Source organism: Ictidomys tridecemlineatus, chromosome 5 (genome assembly GCF_052094955.1).
Source record: "Ictidomys tridecemlineatus isolate mIctTri1 chromosome 5, mIctTri1.hap1, whole genome shotgun sequence".
Classification (NCBI taxonomy): Eukaryota; Metazoa; Chordata; class Mammalia; order Rodentia; family Sciuridae; genus Ictidomys; species Ictidomys tridecemlineatus.
The window spans coordinates 123710828-123732182 of NC_135481.1; the positions used below are offsets into that span (position 1 = coordinate 123710828).

Below are 21355 nucleotides of genomic sequence, written 5' to 3' on the forward strand. Positions count from 1 at the left end.
CCTGAAGTCCCCAGGGACTCGGTGAAGAGCGAGCCAGGGCGGGCTGGCGTTTAGGACAGGGCACAGCTTCCCACCCCTCCTCCCGTCCAGGCCTCGGTGGAAGCGCTGGCTCCCAGGCGCGGTCTGGCCCGCAAGTCTCGCCCACCAGCCCTCGGCCCCGCCCCGGCCCCGCCCCCGGCCCCGCCCCCGACCCTGCTGCGATCGCTCAGCACTCGGCCCCGCCCAGCCCAGGTCCCAACCCGCACTGGCTGTCCTTGGCCGTGCACCCCTCCTCCGGACACAGCCCAGGGGTGCCATGGCGTTGCGGGCCGACTGCAGTCCCAGCTCCCGCCTCCAGGCGTGAAAACGCTGGTATCCGGAGTGACTAAGGCACCCAGGGCCGTTTGTCACAGGCTGCTGCAGCTTCAGCTCAGGGGTGGAGAGAGGCTGAATGGGCCACTGGGACTGCCAGAAGGGCAGAGGGCAGCATGGTCACCCTCCACCCGACCCGGAGCACAGGGAACCAGGCAGGTATAAACCCAGCACGCAGAGCTGTGTTCCCATGGCCACTGGGCCCAGCATATATCCTGGACATAGAAAGGACAGCAACCCAGAGAGAGCAGCTAGAGCCATGTCCACAAGCTGGGGAGGCCGGCAGCCAGGGCAGCTGGAGGAGGGTGGGAGGGCTATGCCCTGCCATGCTTGGGTCTTGGACCAGTGGCCGGCAGAGCTGTGAGGTCACTTTGTGGTCAGTGGCCTGCTTGTGAAATCAATCACAGCAGCCCCCGGACACCAGCATACTGTTGAAACAGCAGGCAATCTCTCCAGGGTCTTTTTGTTCTCACCCATCCCGGAATTTTCCAGACTGTTTGCAGAATCCCTGCCATCACTCTTAACACCCTGGTTCTGGTTGTCCCTGTGGGATCCAAGGGCTCACCCTCCTCAAGGCCTTTGTACCAAGGGACTCCCAGAAGAAAAGCACTTGTAAGGGTCAAATGGAGTCTTTCTTTTCCAAAGGAAGTGAAAAGAGCATGTATTTTTGTGTTTTTATTTCTAAGTGTGTTTCTGTGTGTTTTCTAGGTGTCTCTCACAGTGAAGATCAGAGGCCCACACCTGCCTTACAGAAATGAGAACCTGACTCAACACAGGGGCTCTGTGTAGTTCTCCGGGAAGGAAACTTGAGCGTGCCCCTGGTGCCCGCCCTATGTCCAGGCAGCTCCACCTGCTCGGCTCAGTCTCCTGCTGAGACTCTTGCTGAGGCTAGGATATTAGGCAGGTGGGAGGGTCAGCCCCAACAGTGACCCAGTGAGATAGGTGTCATTGTTCCCAGTATCCAGATGGGGAAACTGAATCATCAGCATGGCCTGGCAGAGCTGGGATCCGAGTGGGCCATGAGTTTCCTCCTGTACTCCAACCTGGTGAGGCGCTAGGCAGTCATCTGCTTGCTCTGTCCCAGCTCCCGACCCCCTCCCCTGTGACAATGAAGTCAGGAAGTCTCAATGTGAAGGAACTCTATGCATCCTCTTGCTCTGTGGCAGCTGTATCTCAGCCTTCCTGGGGTTATCTATCAGCATTTCTGACTATTGGCCTTCCCAGCATGAGTGTCTGGGGCTCCCTGTGGAAAACACATGGACTACCCTACTGGGCACCAGCAACTGGCCACCCTGGCTTCTGACTCCCTTAGGTGACCCCTGGCAGCATGTGTCTGCTCAGCTCAGAACCAAGCCCAGACAAGTGTCCTCAGGGCTGGGCTCCTGCCTCTTGCTGCTCCTGGGCTGTGCCAGTGTCCAGGCACTGTGACGGTGCAGGGTGCCCCTCATTATGGCTTGTATCCACCCGAAAGCAGAAGCATGGAAAGCCCCCTGACACACTGCAGCAGTCACCCAGCAATGCCTGCGGCAAAGCACACTCACGAAGCTGTCGTCCAGAGCTCTGCTGCAGCCCTGCGTTGGCTAATGGCTGAGGGAACCCGCAGAACAAGCTGGCGTCTCCCGCTGCCCATTCCCATGCTCTTTGGCTCTCTGGCTCCTGACAGCCTGGGAGTATCACCCACTTACACACTGCCACCTTCCAGTCAGGAGACCCTAGGGGGCAGAGGCCCACCGAACGGGTGGCTCCAGCACATGGACACTGTGGCTGGCCCTGGCTTCCCACACCTGTGGTCCTCTCCTGCAGTACAATGGTCTCAGCAGGTCTCCTCGACCAGCCTCTCCTGGGTGTGCGCTGAGCCCCACTTAGCTGGCTGCAGCGCGGGAGGGTTCACGGGCAGGGGAAGCGCACAGTCCTCTGCGAGCGCCATGGGGAAGTGCATCTCCTCTGAGTCCTTGGAATGCGTGAGCTTGGTGACTTCTGTCTTTGCAGACCACTTCTTCCACCCCTTCTGGATTCTGGACACTTCTTGCCGAGAATGGTCTGTGGCCAGCACGTAGATGATGGGGTCAGCCACGCTGTTGACGGTGGACAGGCAGAGGAACACCATGGACACCGTGTACAGGCTGGCTTCAAAGGCACACATCGCAACCTTGTCTCCTCTGTAGTAGGAGAAGGTGGCCGCTTCGATGAGAAGAACCACATGGTAGGGGGCGAAGCAGACCAGGAAGATGACCACCACTGCTATGGCTGAGTGCTTCACCTTGGCCTTCTGGGCAGCGGTCAGGCCCATGCTCAGCTTGATGCTCCTGAAGATCCGGTGGTTAGTGAACGCTATGGTGCAGAGAGGGATGGCGAACCCCACTGCAAACCGCGCGTAGTGGTAGCCTGCAATCTTTTCATTCATCCGCATGGGCTCGAAGCAGCTCTCCTTCTCTATTTCCATGTCAAACACTGGGTAGTAAACAAGCCCCACGAGGACAAAGACACACACCGAAATGAAGACGGCAGTCTTCTGGAGGCGCCGGCCGCGGCTCTCCAGTGCATACACCACTGCCAGGAAGCGGTCACAGGAGATGCAGCACAGTAAGAGGATGCTGATGTAGATGTTGCAGAAGAAGATGTAGGCGGTCACCTTGCAGGCCCGGGGGCCCAGGGTCCAGCGGTGCTCATTCTGGATGTAGATGATCCAGAGCGGCAGTGTGCTCAGGTAGAGCAGCTCACAGAGCGCCAGACAGAAGAGGTAGACGGCCAGCACGTTGCCCTGCAGAGCCTGCAGTAGCGTCAGCCACGCGGTCAGGCAGTTGGCCGGCAGGCCCAGCACACACACCGCGCTGTACACCACCACCAGGACCACTCTGCTCTCCTCGAAAGATGCGTTGCAGAGCCCAGCAGACGGTCCCGGGACTGCCTGAGAGAGCGGGGTGGTCACTGGGGTGGCATTTCCTGTGGGGCAGAAACAAGAGTGAGATTTGCAGAGCCAAGAGAAAGTGAAAGGCCCACCAGGTGCTTAGACAATTTCCAGAGGGATTATTGAAAGAGATCCTTAGATCCTGGATGTCCAACCCATTGACCTCACCGACAAGAACACAGGCTGTGCAAGATGCACTCTTTGCAACTCATCCAAGTCAGTTTTTAAACTGCATGTTTGAAGAGGATGTTTGTGTCTGTTTTCTGACAGCTGAGGAAGAGCCCTTCTGAGTACCCCATCAACAGTGTCTGGAGTTAGGTGCTCACTGCTTCTCTCCTCCAGCCTCGATCTTGCTCTGGCCCCAGCCCCTGCCCTGACTTGGGCACTGTCTCATCCTTACACATAGTTTTATCTCTTCTTTGCCTTTTTGACTCTCAGTTACAAAGAAAGATAACTAACCGTCCCTGTCATGATGATAGATTCATCCACTTCTCCTTTTAGGTCTTTCAAGATTTGCTTCCTATATTTGATGCTTTTGTTAATTAGTGCCTAGAAATTAAAACTCGTTCTGTTTCTGGTGAGTTGACCCATTGGGCATTATGTCATGATGCTCTTTATCTGTGTGGTAGGCAGAATAATGACCTCCTACAAACATGTCTGTATCCTAATGCCTACTTGTGAATGTGCTAGTTATGGCAGTGGGGGAATAGGTTGCTGACAGAATCAGGATTAACTAGGATCATCTGGCCCAGTGCATCACAGGGAGTTTAGATGTGGGAGAGGGAGAAAGAAAACAGCCATTGTGGCTCTGAAGGCAGAGGAAGGGCCTCAGGACCAGGAACATGGCCTCTAAAACCTTGAGAAGCCAAGGACAGAGGCTCTCCCTGTGGCCTCCTCCTTGTAATTTTATGTTGCCTTGGCATCTACTTTGAATGCCAGTCTAAGTTTCTCCTACAGAAGCAGGGCTCATTCACCCTGGACAGAGCTTCAGTTCAAACCCCACCCAAACAGCAGGTCAGGGGTGAGCACCAGGAGCCAGCAGGGCATCTGATAGGACCAGCAAGCCTCCCACAGGGAGCCCTGGTCACAGGTCAGACACCTGGGCCCCGGGCCACCCACTAGGTGGAAGAAGTACCCAGAAAGCACCCTGTGCACATGGGGGCTCCTTCCTGACCCTTGCCAGGGCTGCCGGTGCCCTGGGGCTGGACCCAGGTGGCCGGGCCCTCAGAGCACTTGGCCTCAGCTGGTGGGACCCACTCCAGACTCGGAAAGCCAGAACCCCAAGGCCACATGTGTAGTGAAGCCTCTGCATTCATAGCCACTTGCCACATGGGCCTTGGGAAGTCCCAGGGCTCCAGATGCTCCTGGGGACAGCCCTGCTTGCCGTGGCTTCTTGTCCAGCCTGGCCTTCGGAGGCCCCTGAGTTCTGCTTCTTTCTGTTCATGTTGCAGCACCAGGGACTGAGCTGGGCCCCAACCCTGCTAAGCACATGTCACTAAGCCACACCCCAGCACAGGACCCTTGAATTCTAGATGTGACGGTCACAAAATACTATGGCTGGATTAAAACAACGGATACTCTTCGCCTCTGAGCTCTCGAGGTCAGCCCTTTGCACTTGTAATACTCTCTATGGACTTTCTTTCTGAGACAGGGTCTTGCTAGGTCAGGCTGGTCTCCAACTCCTGGACTTGAGTGGTTCTCCTGCTTCCACCTCCGGGGTTCTTGTCCTGCTTGGACATGGGTGACACCAGGACCCACAGGTGGATGCCACCACTCCCAGCTTCCCGCATTAGATTTACTCCTCCACCTTGTTTTGCCCTCCTTTGCAGTTTTCCATTTACTTTTACTCCCCTTTTGCTTTCTGCTATGGGCTGAATCCTGTCCTCACTAAAAAAGACACTGTGGGGCCCTAGCCTCTGGGGCCTCAGAAGGTGACCTTATTTGGAAACAGCATCTTGACTGAGATGAGCATGTGAGAATGGGCCCTGAGGTGTCCTTACAAAAAGGGGAAATTTGGGGCTGGGGCTGGGGCTATGGCTCAGCGGTAGAGTGCTGGCCTCGCACGTGTGAGGCCCAGGTTCGATCCTCAGCACCACATAGAAATAAATCAATAAAAGGAGTTGTGTCCCACTACAACTAAAAATAAATAAATATTAAGGGGGGGTTGGACACAGGCGAGCACAGAGGAGAGAAGATGAAGACACCCACAGAGAAGAGGGCCCAGGGAGGGCAGGCGGGGCCAGCCCAGGGCCCTCTGGTGTGGGAGGTGAACTGTCAAGGCCCCCAGGGCAGCCGGGCCTCATCTTCTGGAGCCAGTGAGCTGACTCCACATTGCTCTACTCCCCTCTCCTCGCTTTGGAACTTCCTGATTCTCTGGATGGTTCAGCGATTACCTCGAGGTCTCCAAGGGTGCAGTCACCCCTGAGTGGATCCAGTCTTCACCTCTGGGACCCCTGGCCTGGCCTGTGTTTGACTCATGTCCCCTCATTTCACTTGTATGGTTTTAAAAAGGTGGTTTTTAAAAAGTCTGCATAGCAACATCCCACTATGGCAACCATCCTGGGCACGCGTCCAGCGAGCTCAGAGTGCTGCCCGGGGTCACCCTGGGGTGGGCTGCTGGCCCGTGACCGCCCGAACCCAGCCAGGCCTGTTGCTGTCCTCCTTCCCCTCAGGCTTTGCCCTGAGATGCACCCCCTTGCTGTTTTCCAGGTGCTGCCGTAACCAGCTGGCACAGCCCGGGCAGCTTACGGACATCGGGGTGTGCCTCTCACCCTGCTGGAGGCTGGGCGCCTCACGGGGCCAGCAGCCTGCTCTGGGGCTGGTGAGCCTGCTTCCCACCTCCGCGGACTTCACTGGGCCGCAGGGGTGAGGCGGCTCCCGGGGCCTGCTGGAAGGGCACTCACTGACTCCTGGGGACCTAGTGGCCTCCCCCAGGCCCACGCCCTCCTGCCCTCAGCAGTGTCCGGGTACTGGAGGATAGCCTTAGTAATGTCCTTCCCTGTCTCTGCGGCTGCTCTGTTTTGCCGTGCCGGGAGGGCATCTGGGGCTCGCGCTACCACTGGGCCGCATGCCGCCCCAGAAGGGCTGCTCACAGGAGCCTTTGGGGGCCACCCCCGTCTTGGTTGTCAGACGTGCCTTCCACACGCAGCTCCCTGGACGGCTTCCCGTGGACCCACCTCAGCTCCCGGCTGGAGGCCTCGCCCCTGAGCCTGGCTTTGGTGGTGGTTCTTGTCCTGCTTGGACATGGGTGACACCAGAGCATATTTTGACACAAGACTTTTGCCGGTAAATGGATGGATCTGGAGACTATCGTGCTAAGTGAAGTAAGCCAGTCCCCAAAACAAAGACGGAATGTTCTCTGATCTGCAGAGGCTGCCCTGGTCCTGGCCTCTGTGGCTGCTGGGGAGTGGCCCCTGGCTGTTGTGCGGCCTCCTCATCCCGGGCTCTGCACACGCTCACCCTGAGCTTTCTGTCCTTCTGCAGTGCTTCCTGGTGGCCCACACCCGTGGGGCTAGCCTAGTCATCTTTTTATATCGTCCAACCTCTGTGTTTAAACTCACTGGAATTTAGAACTGTGCCTTTCACTGCTAGAGGCTCCGCGGGCTCCTGCTCAGGATGCCTGGCATTGCTGGAGGGCGCTCCTGGGGGGAAGGTGTGGTCCTGGGGGGGCTTGCTGCCCCAGTCCCACAACAGCAGCCTGCAGGAGGGTCCTCTGACCTCTCCAGCCCTGGCTCCTCACAGTGGGGGCCGTGGAGGTCTTCTCTGCAGGTGCCCATTTGAGCCCCCAGTCGAGTCCTAGGATCACCTACCGTCCTGATCAACCCCCGAGGTCAGTTTGCAGCATAAACCAGACTCAGGATGTGCCTCTCACTGTGCTGGAGGCTGGGCCCTTGGTCTGGGCCACTGCCGGGGCTCGCTGTGACTCCAGAGCAGCACATGGCCTCTGAGGTCAAGAGGACGGAGGCAGGGGTCTGAAGGCCACAGGCCCGTGAAGCTCCTCACAGCCAGGCACAGCCACTGCCTGGCCACACCCTCACTGGCCTCTGGGTCTCCTGTGAGTCCAGCCTCAGCAGTGCTCCTGGATATCCGACCAGCTCAGGTCCTGCCCAGTGTCCTCTTGTGTTCTCGTCCGCGGAGTGGACGGAGCCCAACCAGCCTGGATGCTGGGTGCTTGTGTCTTGGGCCCATGCTGCCTCCTCGGTGCTGCCCTACTCTGCCCTCAACAGGACAGGGTCTCGACTCCCGTGTCCCTCTCAACACGTGCTGCTTTCTGATGTTTTCCCCAGAGGTGCTGGGGATGCAGCCCGGGGCCTCACCCTGCTGGGCAAACACTGCACTGAGCTCCGCTCTAGCCCTCTTATTTTCTGTCTTCTGGTAGTGGCTGTCCTGTTGGGTGTGAGGTGTGAGGCAACCCACCCACTGTTCCTCCCACTCTAGCATGTGTCATTGTCCCCAGTCTAGACGGACAAGTTGAGACTCGGGAGTGCTGAGCTGCCTCAGGGCCCCCAGCGGTCCTCTGCACAAGCCTGTGAGTGGACGGCAGTGAGCAGGGTGCCGGGGCTGCGGGGCCCACAGCTCCCTCCCCTCATGTGAGCACCCTGCCTGGTGTATGAGCCCACAGAGAGGTTGTCCCCCACTTCCTGGCCTCAGATGCCCCTCCCAGCCCCCCACCTGCTACCTCCATCCCAGCATCAACGCCTGTTATCCCAGGTGAGGCAGTAGTGAGCCCTGGGTGGCCCAGGGCCCCTGCATGCTCCAGAGCAGCTCTGGTGCGTCCCCCTCCTCCCCTGCACTCCCCCACTGTCCAGGGGCTTGGTGAGGCCTGGTCCCGTACCACCTGCTCAGGCCCACACTCCTGTAGCCTTCACTGAGGGCCAAGTCCCTCCTGGTGACTGGGCGGGAGCCTCGGTGCAGGCAGAAGAGCCCCAGAAGGGGAGGCAGCAGGGGCGGAGGGTGTGGCTCACGGTCACCTCTTCCATGGCCAGCAGGGGTCCCACAGGGCAAGGGCACGTGACTCAGGCCCAGTGCTCAGGGATCCTGGACATGAGAACTGCTTTGTCCCTCACCCCTTTCCTGGCTGTTCCCAGCACTCTCTCGAAGAACTGTGAAGTGAGCACTTGTCAGCTTCCTGGTGGAGCGCCTGTGGTCTCCGTCCGCTTTGGTTCAGAAATCTGTCTCTGCGCGCTAATTTTTGAACTGTGAGATGAGATGGAGTACGTTGTAGGAAGACTCTCTTGGACCCCCTGAATGTTGAAGTTGAAGGAGGCTCACTCACCTGGCATGTTTGCAGGTTCCAATCTCAGGGTGGCTCTAATGTAAGCCTTCTGGTACACCTTGTGCGTCTTGTTGGTCCTACTGAGAAGTGTACTATTTAAAAGGACCTAGAGAAAGCGCAGGTGGAAATTGCTTTAGGAAAAGCAGATTAAATCATGTGAATTAAGCATGAATTAATTCATTTGAGAAAATGATTAGAGAACATGTATGATGTGCCAACTCTTGAATTCATCCTGCGGGATGCAATATCAGGTCCTTAATATATATAAAAAAAATTCCCCAAAATCAACAACAGGAAACCTCATAGAATCACTAAAGCCAGTGAACATCACGATGTACATCATAAAAAAGGAATCTGAACTCTCAGTGTCATGGAGAATAAGGAGGAAGGCGATGTAGTGGGGATTGAGGGGAGTCTCAACCATCGCCAGTATGTTTCCAAACATCTTCAGTCTTTCCCTTGGGCCTTCTTGTTTTCTATTGTCAGCGCTGGACATCAAACCCAGGGCTCCACACACCCCAAAGTTCTGCCACGGAGCTGCATTCCCAGCCCTGTGCTTCCTTCGAACCTATCAGATTCTGTCTGGAATAGTCCTCACCAGGAGTGACCCACGGCATCGAGTGCATGTGACCCAGAAGCTGTGTCACCGCCTGTTGCCCAGTGTGAAGGGGATGAGGACCCTGACAGGGACCCCTGAGAACAGTGTCCTCAGACAGAGGGCATGGGAGGTGGGCAGCAGGCTCCAGGGGACCTGCTTCTCTGCATCCCTCAGTAACAAGGACAGCCCCAGAGAGGCCCCGTGATGACGAGGCAGAGGGTCTGAGGGAAACAGAGCCAGGCCCACTCCAGGGAGTCAGGGAGGCCCACTGGAGTCCTGGGACCTCAGAGGCAGCCTGGGCCCTCTGGCTCGGGTACATGTGTGTCTCAGTCCTCCACAGAGGAGTGGAGGCTGGGTACGCAGAGGTCAACTCAGGGGCCCCACTCCACCTACTGTGGCTCGAACCCACCACCACCAGGGACAGCCCTGGGTCAGGCACAGCGCCTTACAGAGGTAGGCCAAGTAAAGCAGGCTGCAGCCACCAGGCAACCAGGACTCCAGGGACACCCACACCAGCACCTGGCCAGGGCCGCATGCACCCAGACCCCAGCTCACAGCTGGCTCAGCTCCTGAGCACCCTGCCTTCCTTTTTCAAGTATGTTTCTAGAAGCTGGAGGTAACAGGAAGCTGAGCCGCTCACCTGAGGCCACAGGAAGTTGCTCAGTGTGTGAAGAGTCAAGGCAACCTCTCCACGTACGTGACCAAGCGAGAGGCCCAAGCCAGACAGAATCCAGGAAGGCCTTTCCCAAGCGTGGCTGGTGGCAGCAGCCCGGAGGCTACCCACTCCCTCGGTCTCCATTCCTGGGTCTCGGCCAGCAGCCTGTTTCCCAGTGTGAAGGGGACGAGGACCCTCATAGTGACCTGCCGGGACACTACAGGGGGACTTCAGGTCCTCCTGCACTGAGCTCTGCAAGCTGTGGTGGAAGGGGAGTGCCCTGTGTGCGGGGCTCTGCCCTCTCTGCCGTCCCCAGCTAGCCACCTGGGGTCATCTGCTGCTGTACCAAAGCCTCGTGAGAGATGCAAGGCTTTCTGGCCCTCTCTAAACAGAGGGACTCCAGGGCGCGGAAGTGGTGCTCCCCACCAAGGAGGGTCAAGGAGGTGCTTTCCAGCTGGTGAGGTGGCCACGTGGGCCAGGGCCCCCAAGAGAGGGGCTGACGGGATGAGTGCCCACCTGTCCAGGACCAGGGAGGACAGCCACCCCTCCTGTGGCCCGCTTCCTCCCGGGCCCAGCCCTGGATGGCAGGTTGCACTCTTGTCCCTCATCTCTTGCCCAATGCTGTGAGCCTCTCTCTCCTTTCAGATTTTGAGGGACACAAGAGGAGCGTGTCCTTACAGAGCAGCAGAGCAGCTTCATGAGGCCACACACATCAGACAGAGTGGAGGCCCCGGGTGGGCGTCAGTCACCAGCCCTCCCCTGCAGGGCTGCCCCAAGCACTGGTCCCTAGAGCGGAGGGAGGGAGGGCAGCTCCACACCCAGGCTCACAAAGGCCACGGGAGTGAGAGCCCAGAGGAAACCTGAGAGATGCTTCCCTCCTGCGAGGCCGGCCTCCTGTCCAGCAGCTGGAGGACCACCTCTGTTACCGAGAGGCTTCTCTGGGTCCCTGCCTGCCTACGGAGGCACAGCCTGGACAGCGCAGCCAGGCACAGCAGGGCACTGTGGTCCAGATCTGGGGCCTGTCTGACCTCTGGGCTCCAAGGGTTTCCCTGGACCACAGCAAGGGGGCAGGTGGTGACACCAGGAGGGGGCAGCTGGTGCTGGGGCAGCTGAAGGGAGGCTGTGGGTCCACGGGACTGAACCCCAGCCCCGGGCTGGACTCCTCCCATGGTTGCCGGGTGCCTGCCCAGAGCTGCCTCCAGCCCTGCCCTGCACACCAGTCCCCAGCCTTTGCTTCTCAGAGTGGGCCCCGCCCAGGCTTTGTCAGGGTGCTCCTGCCCCACAGGCACACAGCCTCAGGCCAGACAGGGTCAGGCCTGGACACTGCTGCTCCCACCCTCTGTGCTGCTCCCAGCCGCTTCCCGCTTCCCCTGAGTCTCATCCCTGTTCAGGTGAGCCTCTCACCTGCTGGACTGCAGGGGCTCCCTGTCGGGCAGCTCAGGTGCCATGTGGCCATCTCTGGAGCAGCAGGGCTGTCTCCCATGAGGGGAGGTAAGGGGCAAGCAGCCCCAACCTCCAGACACAGGCTTTTCCCAGAAAGGGTGCCCCTGGGCGGGGCCCCTCCTGCACTTTGGCTTTGTGTGCATCAGGAGGACCAGGGCCAGGAGAGGGGGTCCCGTGCTGCTCCACGTTTAGAAGCAGATGTGGCCCTCCAGCAGGGCAGGAGTCAGGCCAGGCCGTGCATAGTGGCTGCTGGCCTCGCCTGCCCTGGCCATCTGGGCCCATCTCTGGGGCTCTGACTCAGCTGGGGCAAGAGCCTTGACATGGCAGCAGGGTCCCCCCCATGGGGGATGGCCCCCCATGCCCAGGAGCATCCATGGGTCAGCAATGCCCTCAAGGCCCATAGTACCAACAGGCTCATGTCACCCTCATGGTCCCAGGCCATGTGCCCATGGTGGCCCCATGTTCCTGGGGAAACTGTGGAGGCTGGATACAGAGCAGCTCCGCTGGACCCTGGGATGTGGCCTAGGGACCGCAGTCACAGTCCTGAACGGGCAAGCACGGATCAGCCTGTCTCTTCCACCTGCTCCCAAGCGAGCTCCGTGTATCCCAGGCCGCAGACACTGCCAGTCTCCTTGGTGTGTCCCAGCCCCCGCTGTAAACCGCCATCTTCAAACCACACCTTCCCCTTGCGCCCCGCCAGTGCCCTCCGCCTGACTTCTCCTTTCCTGCCTCCAGCTGCCTTCCTAGGGCCCGTCCCCACCCTCAGCTCACACCCCGGGCAGCTGCCACTGGCTTTCTGCCCACTCTCCCAGGGAGGAGCTTGCCCACTCCCTGGAGATGCCAGGTGCCAGGGTCAGGAGTAGGACCGGCCGCAGCCAGCCTCGGCCGCCCAGCTCCACCCGGCACCTGCCTACAGCCCCTGGGTTTTAGAATGTGCTCCTCGCCTGTCCATCACAGAGCTCTTCAGACGTCCTGGCCGTCCCTGCCCCATGCTTCCCACCCGCCCTGGCTGGGGCTTCAGGGACTCCCAGCCTGGGCTGCTGGGCCTCTGAGGCTGACTGGTTTGGTGGGTTCCCCTCCAGGCTCACACCCCTCGCCACAGCAGGGTACTGCGGCTGTCTCCACCGTCCTCCTCCCACATCCTTCTTTGAGAACCTACCCTGGATTCGGTCCCCACATCAGGATGTGCTCAGGCCAGAACTGCAGGCTCACCAGAATCAGTCACGGGCTCTCCAGGGGGACCGGGGCTGACTTCCTGCCCAGCAGAAGCCGCGTTGCCATCCTTCCCAGTGCGGTAAAGTAAGACCATCGTCTCTGACACACATTCTCTTTGGTTGGACTGCTGGTGAGTGGGCTTCCCACACAGCTGCCAGCTGTCCAACACCTCTCAGCCTTGGCTGGGCCTGGCCCTAACGCACGGCATTATCCATCCTGGATGGCGATGCTGGAAACCACTGCTCAGCCTCATTCTCCAGTCCCCAGTGGTCAGTCCAGCCCCTCGGGGATGTGCCCAGCCTGGGTCCATGAACCCAGCAGAATTTACTGAGCCCCTGCTGTGCCAGGTGCTTGGGATACCTAGCCTGAGAGACCTGTGAGCCACCAGCCACAGGATCTTGCCCCATGATTGGACAGACCACCGTCCACTCCAAAAGAGTCCCTACTGTCCTGCAGTCCCTCCTTATGCGATGCCTCTCAGCCTAGGCCACCCTGGAGGAAGGAGCCACATGTCCACAAACCATGCCGCCCCAGGGGGATGGCAAGCACGCAGGCTAGGAGAGGGGAGAAGAAGTCCAGCCCTGCCTGGCATCTGCGCCAGCAGCCACAGAAGGATCTCTAGAGAGAATGGGGGCAGATGAGGTCACCAATGTGACAGATGCTCTTGATGGGCACAGTGCCCCTAAGTCCTATCTTGGGGACAGGCCTCAGGTTAAGAGCCTTCAGCGAGCCCCACCTTTGTTCCAGCACACAGGCAGCCTTCTCTCAGGCCCTCTCCTGGGCCAGCCCCCCAGGACCCTCCCAGCACACCCAGGACAATGACTTACCCAGGCCCATCCTGCCGCGGCCCTGCGTGCCCTCTCTACAGGCCCCCTGACATTTCAGGAAGTAGAGGGGTCTGAGCATGTTCACTCCGAAACTCCCTTAACCACAAAGCGGAGCTGAGTCGGGGTTGGCTGACAGGCTGGGGCGTTATCTCCTGGCCATGACAGCACGCCCCTCACTTTCCTGGGGACGGGGAATCAGGAAACGGCTCCAGACCCTCCTGTCTGCTTTGATAGCATCCCCAGTAAGCCATACCTCCTCTCAGGAGATGAGCGGGGACCCAGGACAGACACCAGGAGCCAAGGAACAATGCAGCCAGGCAGCTCCATCCAGGTGGTGCCACACCTCCCAGCGTTGTCCCAGGGAGACAAGGCAGCACCCGCCGCAGCTGGGCCTGAAGAGAGGGGGGCCAGGTCCTCTGCAGCACAGGAGCAGACGCTTCCTGCTCACCAGGAACACCCATGGGTGCTGCCAAAGACGCCCAGCCCTCCCTCTGCACCTTCCTAGGGCAGGCCTGCAGGCACAGGGCTCTGCTGGGGGCTTCTCCCCGACAGGCCATGTGGCGACCGGAAGTTGGGAGTCAGGGGCCACCTGGGAAGCTGCCTTGACTGATGGGCATGGGCTTCCTTGGCCCAGTTTCCCTGGAAGACACCAGCCCTGCCAGCGTCACCCACCCCTCCCCGACCTCTCTGCACAGAGGGCTGCCTCCAGGCTTGGGGTGCAGCCCCTCCCTTGCCCAAGCCTGGCACAGTCCTGGCTCTTCTAGCCACGAGGTCACGAGAAGGAGTGTGTCCAGGGACATCTCCAGGACAGCTCTGCGGCCAGCACTGCTCCAGACACGCACACCGGGATGTGCTCAAGGCTGGGCCCTGGGGTTCCCCCAGTTATGTGGGCCTCTGCCCACCCAGGCACAGGGCCGTGAGGCCCCAGCTCGCCCCCTCACAGGTGCACCCTGAGCAGCAGTCTCTGTGGTCTCGTGTGGGTGCAGCGGAATCCCTAGGAGTCCTCGAAAGCCCACATGCCATCACGTGCGTGTCCAAGGCACCACTCACCTCAGCCTTCAGGGAGCACCCACCAGGGGCTGGGACCCTCGAGGGGTCGGCCACGCACACCACATCCACCGGAGTTCGCCACAGGCCATTGACTGCCATGCCCCTGGGCCTGCGCCTTGGGGATCCCAGGTGCCCAGGGCAGCGAGAGGGCACAGCCTCCTGCCCCCACCAGCCTGTCTGGGGCACTCTGCCTTCCGCTTCTAACAGGAGCCCCATCTGGGGCTTGACAGATGGTGATTTCCAGTGACATCACCCTCTGTGCCTAGCTGCTTCATGTGGCAAGGGCTCCCCTCCCAGCGGGGGAGATGCACTTCCCCCTTGGGCGCCATGGTCTCCTCCGGGGGTGGCAAAGCCCTGGCTTCATTTATTTTTCTCTCTAGACTCACAGACTTTTCCTCTGTGTGGTGAAGTGACCGCTCCACCACTTCCAAGTGAATGGCTGGGTGGCCTTCGCACACTAACAGGACAGCCACTGTCTCCAGGACGTGGTGGCCTTGCCACACTGAAACAGCCCAGCACACCCAGCTCCTGCCCTGCCCGGCCCTGCACTTCCTGGCCCTGCCCTGCCAGGGCCAGGCCTCTCGCTCCGCGGCTGCATGGCACTGGCTGCTCCAACCTCGTCTTGAGCAACGCTGCCTGCTGTCCACCCTCCTGTAATGGCTCTTTCAGTCAGCACTGTGTCCCTGAGGTCCTTGCCTGCTGCAGCAGGTATCAGAGCCCCTCCTTGTCAAGGCTGCATGGTGGTCCACTGTGTGCACCGACCTTTGCTTCTCTGCTGGACACGGTGTGGCTTCTTGGCTGCCATGTGTGGTGCCCCGAGGATGCGGATGTGTGGGACCCGTGGACTTAACACACTCTGTGCATCTCTGTCAGTCGTCATTCTTATTCTTCTTTTTTTTTTTTTTTTTTTTGGTACTGAGGATTGAACTCGGGGGCCCTGAGCCACATCCCCAGCCCTTTTTTATTTTGAGACAGAGTCTCACTAAGTAGCAGAGGCTGGCTCTGGACTTGCAATGCTCCTGCCTCAGCCTCCTGAGCTGCTGGGATTACAGGGTGCGCCACGCAGGCCTGTCGGTCATTATTCTTGAAGACGCTGGCGTTGTCCAAACTTGACAAGCTGCCCACTCTGCCTCTGTGCTGCTGAGCATGGGTTGTCTCTGTAGATTTGTCACTATGGCAAGTCACGTCCACCAGTTTCCAGAAGCCACGCTGCCTCTCAGTGGGCCTGTCTGTGGTGCCTGACCTGTGGGCTGAGCTGGCAACCTCTGGCCAGGAGGGGTCTTCCTGGCCTTTTGGACTCTGTGGTTGGCTCCACCCACCGTCCCTTGGAGGAGGGCCTGTGCTTGGCTCTCCCGCCTTTTATGATGCCCAATGGGGGCAGGGTTCCCAGGAGTTTCTATAGGGGCCACAGGTTCCTGGGTTCCAGCCAGGGGAGTTTTGAAGACAGCCTTGCAGAAGGAGGAGCGGCTGGGGAAGGAGAGGGGCTTTTGAGAGGTGTCAACACAAGAACTTGCCAATTCTGAAAGTCCTCGGTGCTAGCCCCTGTTCCTTCAACCCAAACTTGCTGAGTATGAGTCACCAATGTGCTTTCAGTTAGGCCCAGTGTCAGTGTGCCCCTGTTAGGCCCGTGTGTCAGTCAGATTTTCTTCACCGTGACCAAAATACCTGACCAGAAAAACTTGGAGGCAGAAGGGTTTATCTCGGCTCACCGTTTCAGAGGGTACAGCCATGAAGGGTCCATCTTCCCCTTGAAGCTGGCTCAGCGCTGCAGAAGAGGTTGGCACAAAGCTTCCCAGCTCGTGAACCCAGGAAGAAGAGGGAAAAGCTGGGGGAGGTAACCCTTCCAGAGGGTGCCCCTCCTCCCCCAGCTCGGTCCCACCTCCCCCCAGTCCACATGCTGTAATCAATGGTGATTAAAGATGTCCGGTCCGGTCATCGCCTGCAAGCCTCGCCTTTGAAGCTCATTGCACTAGGGATCATGTTTCCAACCCACGAGCTCTTGGGAGAAATTCCAGATCCAAGCCCTGACGTCTCCCCACAATCCCCTAAGCTCATAGCTACCTCAAAATGCAAAATGCATTCAGTCCATCTCTAGGAGTCCCAGTAGCCTTAACAGAATTGCTCAAAAGTCCAAGTCCAAGGACTCCTCTTGAAGCCAGATTTAAAGACAGGTAGTTGGTGTAGCTGGATAAATCGGTCAGATGGAAAAACAGGAGTCTGATTAGAGCCGAGCAAATGGGAAACAGCCCCTGGGAGAATGGAAGGCTCCTGTCGCCAGAGCCCTTTGATACTCCCCCTCCCAAAAGAGTTGTTTTAAGCAACTCCTGAGCAGACAGGGAGCTGCTCATCAAAGCCCTAGGCTTCTGCTCCCTTCCTGTCCAGCACTCCACCTGGCCCTTCCAGGCCACCTGCTCACCCCCTGGCCATCCCACCACATCCCCAGCCTCTGTGCAGGATGAGGTAAATGAACAAGATAAGGGAGAAGAATGCAGGAGAACAGGGGACTTCAGACACATAAAAGGGACAGGACTTCCTCACTCCACTGATTCTGCCTTTGGGTCCCCTTCTTCCACTTGGGAGAAGCCTGCTGCACTGTCCTTTAATAAAGCTTCTCACTTCCTACTGCACGCTTGCCTGGGCGTGCTTCTCTGCTGTGACCCTGCAACATGGAGGAAGCAGGACCCGTCTAGGTGAACAGTCACTGGCTGAGTCACTCAAGACAAGCTCTCAGTGTGAGCCTCTGTAAAACTCAAAAGCAAGTGACATGTATGCAATATGTTATGACACAGAGGAGACATCCCATTCTTCCAGGGAGGAAAAAGGGGCATAGAACCTTGGGGCCAGAGCAAGACTGAAACCCTGCTGGGAAAACATTAAACCTCTAGCTCCATGCCCTGTGGGCCCCGAGGCCCGCTGCAGCCCGCGTGGCCTCTCTCGAGCTGGCTCTGCTGTTCCCTGCAGCTCTCCTCAGCAGATGCCCCATACTCTTGGCATCCCTGACTCTCAGGGCTCTCCACTGCAGCTTGGGCTTCACTCTCACGGCTTCCTGGGTCGCCGTCTGAGGGCCTGCCTGCAGTTGTCCATGCCCTGCTACGCACTGCCTGGCCTTCGAGCTTCCCTTTGAGATCCCAGCAGAAGCCTCCAGGACCCATAACCACAGCAATTTTCATTCCTGCAGATTCCCTACTACATGGCCAGAGCCATCACCAGCTTGAGCAGTCACCAGGCCCCACCCCCCACCTCCGCCCCGTGGACCTCACCGCCAAGTGCCAGGGAGCCGGGCTGAAGGATCCCTGGGGAAACGACCTCCTAGGCAGCCCAAGGAGTGTGCACGACTGCAGCCCTGAACCTGCAGTGGGTGTGGTCCTGCATTTCCTGAGGTGCCCTCTTGGTATCTCTCCTGCTAACTCCCCAAGAAGCAGGTTTCTCTTTAGGGGTGCTGATCTCAGCAACTACACATACTTTGGCCACAACTTTAAACCTACTTTATTTCTGGTCAAACTGCAAATTTTTCAAATCCTTCTGCTCTGCTTTTTGCTCCTGATTCTCTCTGTCGCCTGGCTGAAAACCTCCAGCCTGTGCCACTGCCTGAGCCCTGCGCTGCAGGGCACTTTCCTCCTCTAGGTCGAAGAGTCCGTAAGCTTTAAATTCAGCCTGACAGAAAGTCTCAGGGCATGGACAAAACGCAGAAAGGTTCTTTGCAATAATGTAACCCGAATGGCCTCTAGTCCAGTTCCCAATACAGTCCTCTTCCCCCCTGAAACTTGGTGAGCACAGTTCTTACTGCACACATTCCGATCAGCATCTGGTCCTGAGCTCCCACCACAATCACCCATCAAGCTCTGCTTGCAACACTCTAAGGCTTCTCCTGCCTGCGTGTCCAAGCTCCTCCTGCAAACCAGTTCTCAAGTCTCAGAACCAGAGTAGCAGGAATAAACACAGCTGTGACCCCCATTCTGGGTTCCAATTTCTGTGTTAGTCACCTTTTTATCACTGTGACCAGAATACCTGACAAGAGTAACTCAAAGACGGAGGACTTATTTTGGCTTACAGTTTCAGAGAGATCAGTCCATGGTCAGCTGGCTCCATGGCAGAAGGACATAGCGGAGGAGAGCCGCTTGGCTCAGGGCAAAGCTGGGAGAAGCAGGCAAAGGGAGGTGGGGGAGGTGAGCCCCTTGGGCACGCCCCAATGACCCACCCCTCCAGCCAGTCCCCTCCCAGAAGTCCATTCAGCTCCCAGTGGATGTGGAAGAGCACACTGATGATGTCAGAGACCTCATGATCAATCATTAGCCCACGAGCCCACCTCAAGCCCACCTCTGAGCCCACCTGGAGCCCACCCGGAGTCCACCTGGAGCCTACCTCGAGCCCACTTGGAGCCCACCACTGAGCCCACTTTGAGCCCACCTCTGAGCCCACCTCAAGCCCACTTTGAGCCCACCGCTGAGCCTACCTGGGAGTCTTGCTGTGTTGGGAATGCACTTCTAACACATGAGCTTTTGGGGGACATTCCAGATCCCAACCAGAACAGCCCAGGACAAGCTGCCTGTAGCTCCCAAAACCCCAAGCACCATGCCTGCCCACAGGGTCTCTTCCTCAGGAAAGGAAGGCCTGGCAGCCTGCACACCCTCAGAACCCCAAGCCTTATCTCGTGGTGAGTTCCAGCACTGGCATGAGGGTCCAGGTGTCAGGAAGGAAAGGAGAGAAGAATGCTCAGCCCCGCCCCTCGGAGAAGGCTCGGGATGGCCCAGAACCTCTGCTCCAGCCTCTGATGAGAGCTGGCTGCCCCAGAGAGGGTGGGAGAGGAGGCCCTGGGGTGAGACAAGGCCTCCCCCGTGGGGGATGGGGGAGGGTGTGCTTGCTGTCTAGCTGGGCTGTCAGCCTTCAAGCACACAACTCCACGACTGGGGGGCTGGGGGGGTGGGGGAGAACTCATGTGAAGACAGGGACAGACAGAATGACAGCCTCAGGGCTCTAAGAGGAGCAGCCCAGGCAGCCTGGGGACTGGGCATGGTGGGAACCACTGCTGGCCCCTCCCATCTGTGGACCATGTCCCTCCTCCTTTTGGGGGAGGGCCTGGAACACTCCATCTCCATTTCCATATTGAAGGACAATCCCTGTTGGGCAGGTCAAGTCTGGAGCCCACCCCTAGATTAACCACACCAGGGGCGTGGCCCAGGGGCCAGCAGAACTGAGGTGCAGCTGGGGCTTGTTCCAGCCAGCATGGAGGCTGGAGCAGGCAGGACCCGCCTACCCCAGCTTCAGCCTGCTTCTCCAGTGTTCCCCTTTACCTGGTCTTGCCCTCTCTGCTTTGTGCTGGGGTCAGCCTGTCCGGGCCAGCTCAGTATCCTGAGGGCATGGGTCCTCCCCCAGCCCCCAGCACCCCAGTCCTGGAGTTGTGTGCTTGAAGGCAGACAGCCCAGCTAGACAGCAAGCACACCCTCCCCCATCCCCCACGGGGGAGGCCTTGCCTCACCCCAGGGCCTCCTCTCCCACCCTCTCTGGGGCAGAGGGTGGGGAGGACAGTTTTAGCTTAGGCTCCAGGGCTCTGGACTCTGCCACCCCATATATTCAGTGGAGGGTCCTGGGGAGGAGGGTCCAGTAAACCTATGGCTCCCTCAGAAGTGGAACAACGGCCTGATGGGCCACTTGCTGGGCCCCATTACTGGCCCCAGTCATCCCGCCTTTGTTCTATCTCTAGATCTCCCTAGACGTCCCTGTTCCTCCCCCCAGAGGGAGCATGAGAAGGCACACCCCTCTGGACAGTCCCTGTGGCACTCATGGCCTAGGGCTGTGAGTCAGTTGGGGTCAGCCCAGGCGCCTGTCCATACCCTTCCAGACTCAGGGAGGAGCCTCAGGGAGGAGCCGGGCAGAGCCCGCATCTCTCTGGGGCTGTCCCCAGGGTTGTGGGAGAGACCTGTTTAAAGAGGCATCTGCTGGGTGCCACCCCTTGTAGCTTTAGGAACTGTTGGCGTTTGTCCTAAGGATCTCTTGAGAAGACAGGATGAACCTCAACCCTTGGGACATGGGGGCAGGGACAGGCACTGGAGAGCCACCAGTTCCCTGGGGCCTACCGTGAGTCAGGTCTGATAAAGAAAGTGCAGGACAGTGCAGGGGTGGGCCCCCTCTGTCCTCTCTGCACAGACCCCTGTCCCAAGCCACACAGACAGCGAGCCTTGTGCAACTCCTGGCCGCCTGCAGAGCCCCAGCCTGTCTTTGACCCACATTGTCTCCTTTCTCCAGGAAGGCAGCTCTCCCCCCAGGAGGCCTGAGCAGCTCATGCCCTCACCCAGCACGGCCCAGGCTGGAGGACCTTGCCCAGGGCAGAGCAGTCCCCCTCCAAGGGCACAGTCAGCATCTCTGGAGACACACTGGAGAGGGTGCTACGGGCATCTATTAGGGTAGAGGCCAGAGATGCTGCTACAGGTCTCACACCACCACCAAGAGGCACCTGGCCTCCAGTGTCCACAGTCAAAGCCCTGGCAGCCTGCATGGCCAGGGGAGGGTTGGGAACAGGCCCCACAGCGGAGAGGAACACCCCGCTCCCTGCCCTCCTCCCTGCATACCAGCTGTGGTGTCCCCCCCAGGCTACGGGGGCTCCAGCCACCTCAGCTTCCAGGAGCTCGGGAGCAACCTGGGGGCTGCTGTCCTGGGGACCCCTCGCCTGTCACTAACGGGGAGGACTAGGACAGGCTCCAGCAGGAGCCCACCGTAGGTAGGTTCTGAGGTGGAGGGAAGTCTCTGCCCTCCAGGAACCACCATCCCAAGAGGGCCTGCCACATCCCAAGAGGGCGAGTCCCTCACTGTGGCCACGTGCAGTCTGTACCCCGTCCTAGAGTGAGGTGGGAGCTCCACAGAGGGGCTGAGGCCCAAGTAGGGAAAGGGCTTCCGGGCAGAGGGGCAGCCGGTACCAAGCTGGGAGGGGAAGCTGAGGGGTGGGGTGGGCCAAAGGGCACAGCAGGTGGGGGTTGCCCTCGAAGGCAGATTTAAAGACAGGTAGTTGGTGTAGCTGGATAAATCGGTCAGATGGAAA

At 59.0% G+C, this 21355-nt stretch overlaps 1 protein-coding gene and 1 long non-coding RNA gene across 5 annotated transcripts; one reads left to right on the forward strand and one right to left on the reverse strand.

Annotated features, from left to right (window-relative positions):
* The first annotated feature begins 199 nt into the window (after positions 1–199).
* Positions 200–3840, forward strand: LOC120886383 (uncharacterized). Of its 2 annotated transcripts, none has more exons than XR_005729357.2 (2): positions 200–510; positions 1060–3840. It is a non-coding gene; the product is annotated as an uncharacterized LOC120886383 (long non-coding RNA). The 2 variants fall into 2 exon arrangements; XR_013439357.1 differs by having other exon boundaries at positions 200–506.
* Gpr132 (G protein-coupled receptor 132) lies at positions 1012–16668 on the reverse strand. Of its 3 annotated transcripts, none has more exons than XM_021732753.3 (3): positions 14323–15266; positions 8535–8640; positions 1012–3294 (listed from the first exon to the last, which is right to left on the reverse strand). In XM_021732753.3, the coding sequence occupies exons 1-3, from the start codon at positions 14536–14538 to the stop codon at positions 2165–2167; spliced, it is 1452 nt and encodes a 483-aa protein (XP_021588428.2). In that variant the 5' UTR covers positions 14539–15266; the 3' UTR covers positions 1012–2164. The 3 variants fall into 3 exon arrangements, 2 of the variants coding, with proteins under 2 accessions (XP_021588428.2, XP_040131169.2); XM_040275235.2 differs by lacking the exon at positions 14323–15266 and adding an exon at positions 13273–13509; XR_013439356.1 differs by lacking the exon at positions 1012–3294 and adding an exon at positions 7928–8455 and having other exon boundaries at positions 14323–16668.
* Between the last annotated feature and the right edge of the window lie 4687 nt (positions 16669–21355).

Excerpts from the sequence above, each read along its gene's own strand:
- Gpr132 (XM_021732753.3), bottom strand. The coding sequence starts at position 14,538 with ATGGGGCTCCTGTTAGAAGCGGAAGGCAGAGTGCCCCAGACAGGCTGG. Across the intron at positions 8,641-14,322 it reads GGTGCTCCCTGAAGGCTGAG|GTCCTTTTAAATAGTACACT; the intron begins GTGAGTGGTGCC and ends CGCTTTCTCTAG. Across the intron at positions 3,295-8,534 it reads GGAACCTGCAAACATGCCAG|GAAATGCCACCCCAGTGACC; the intron begins GTGAGTGAGCCT and ends TCTGCCCCACAG.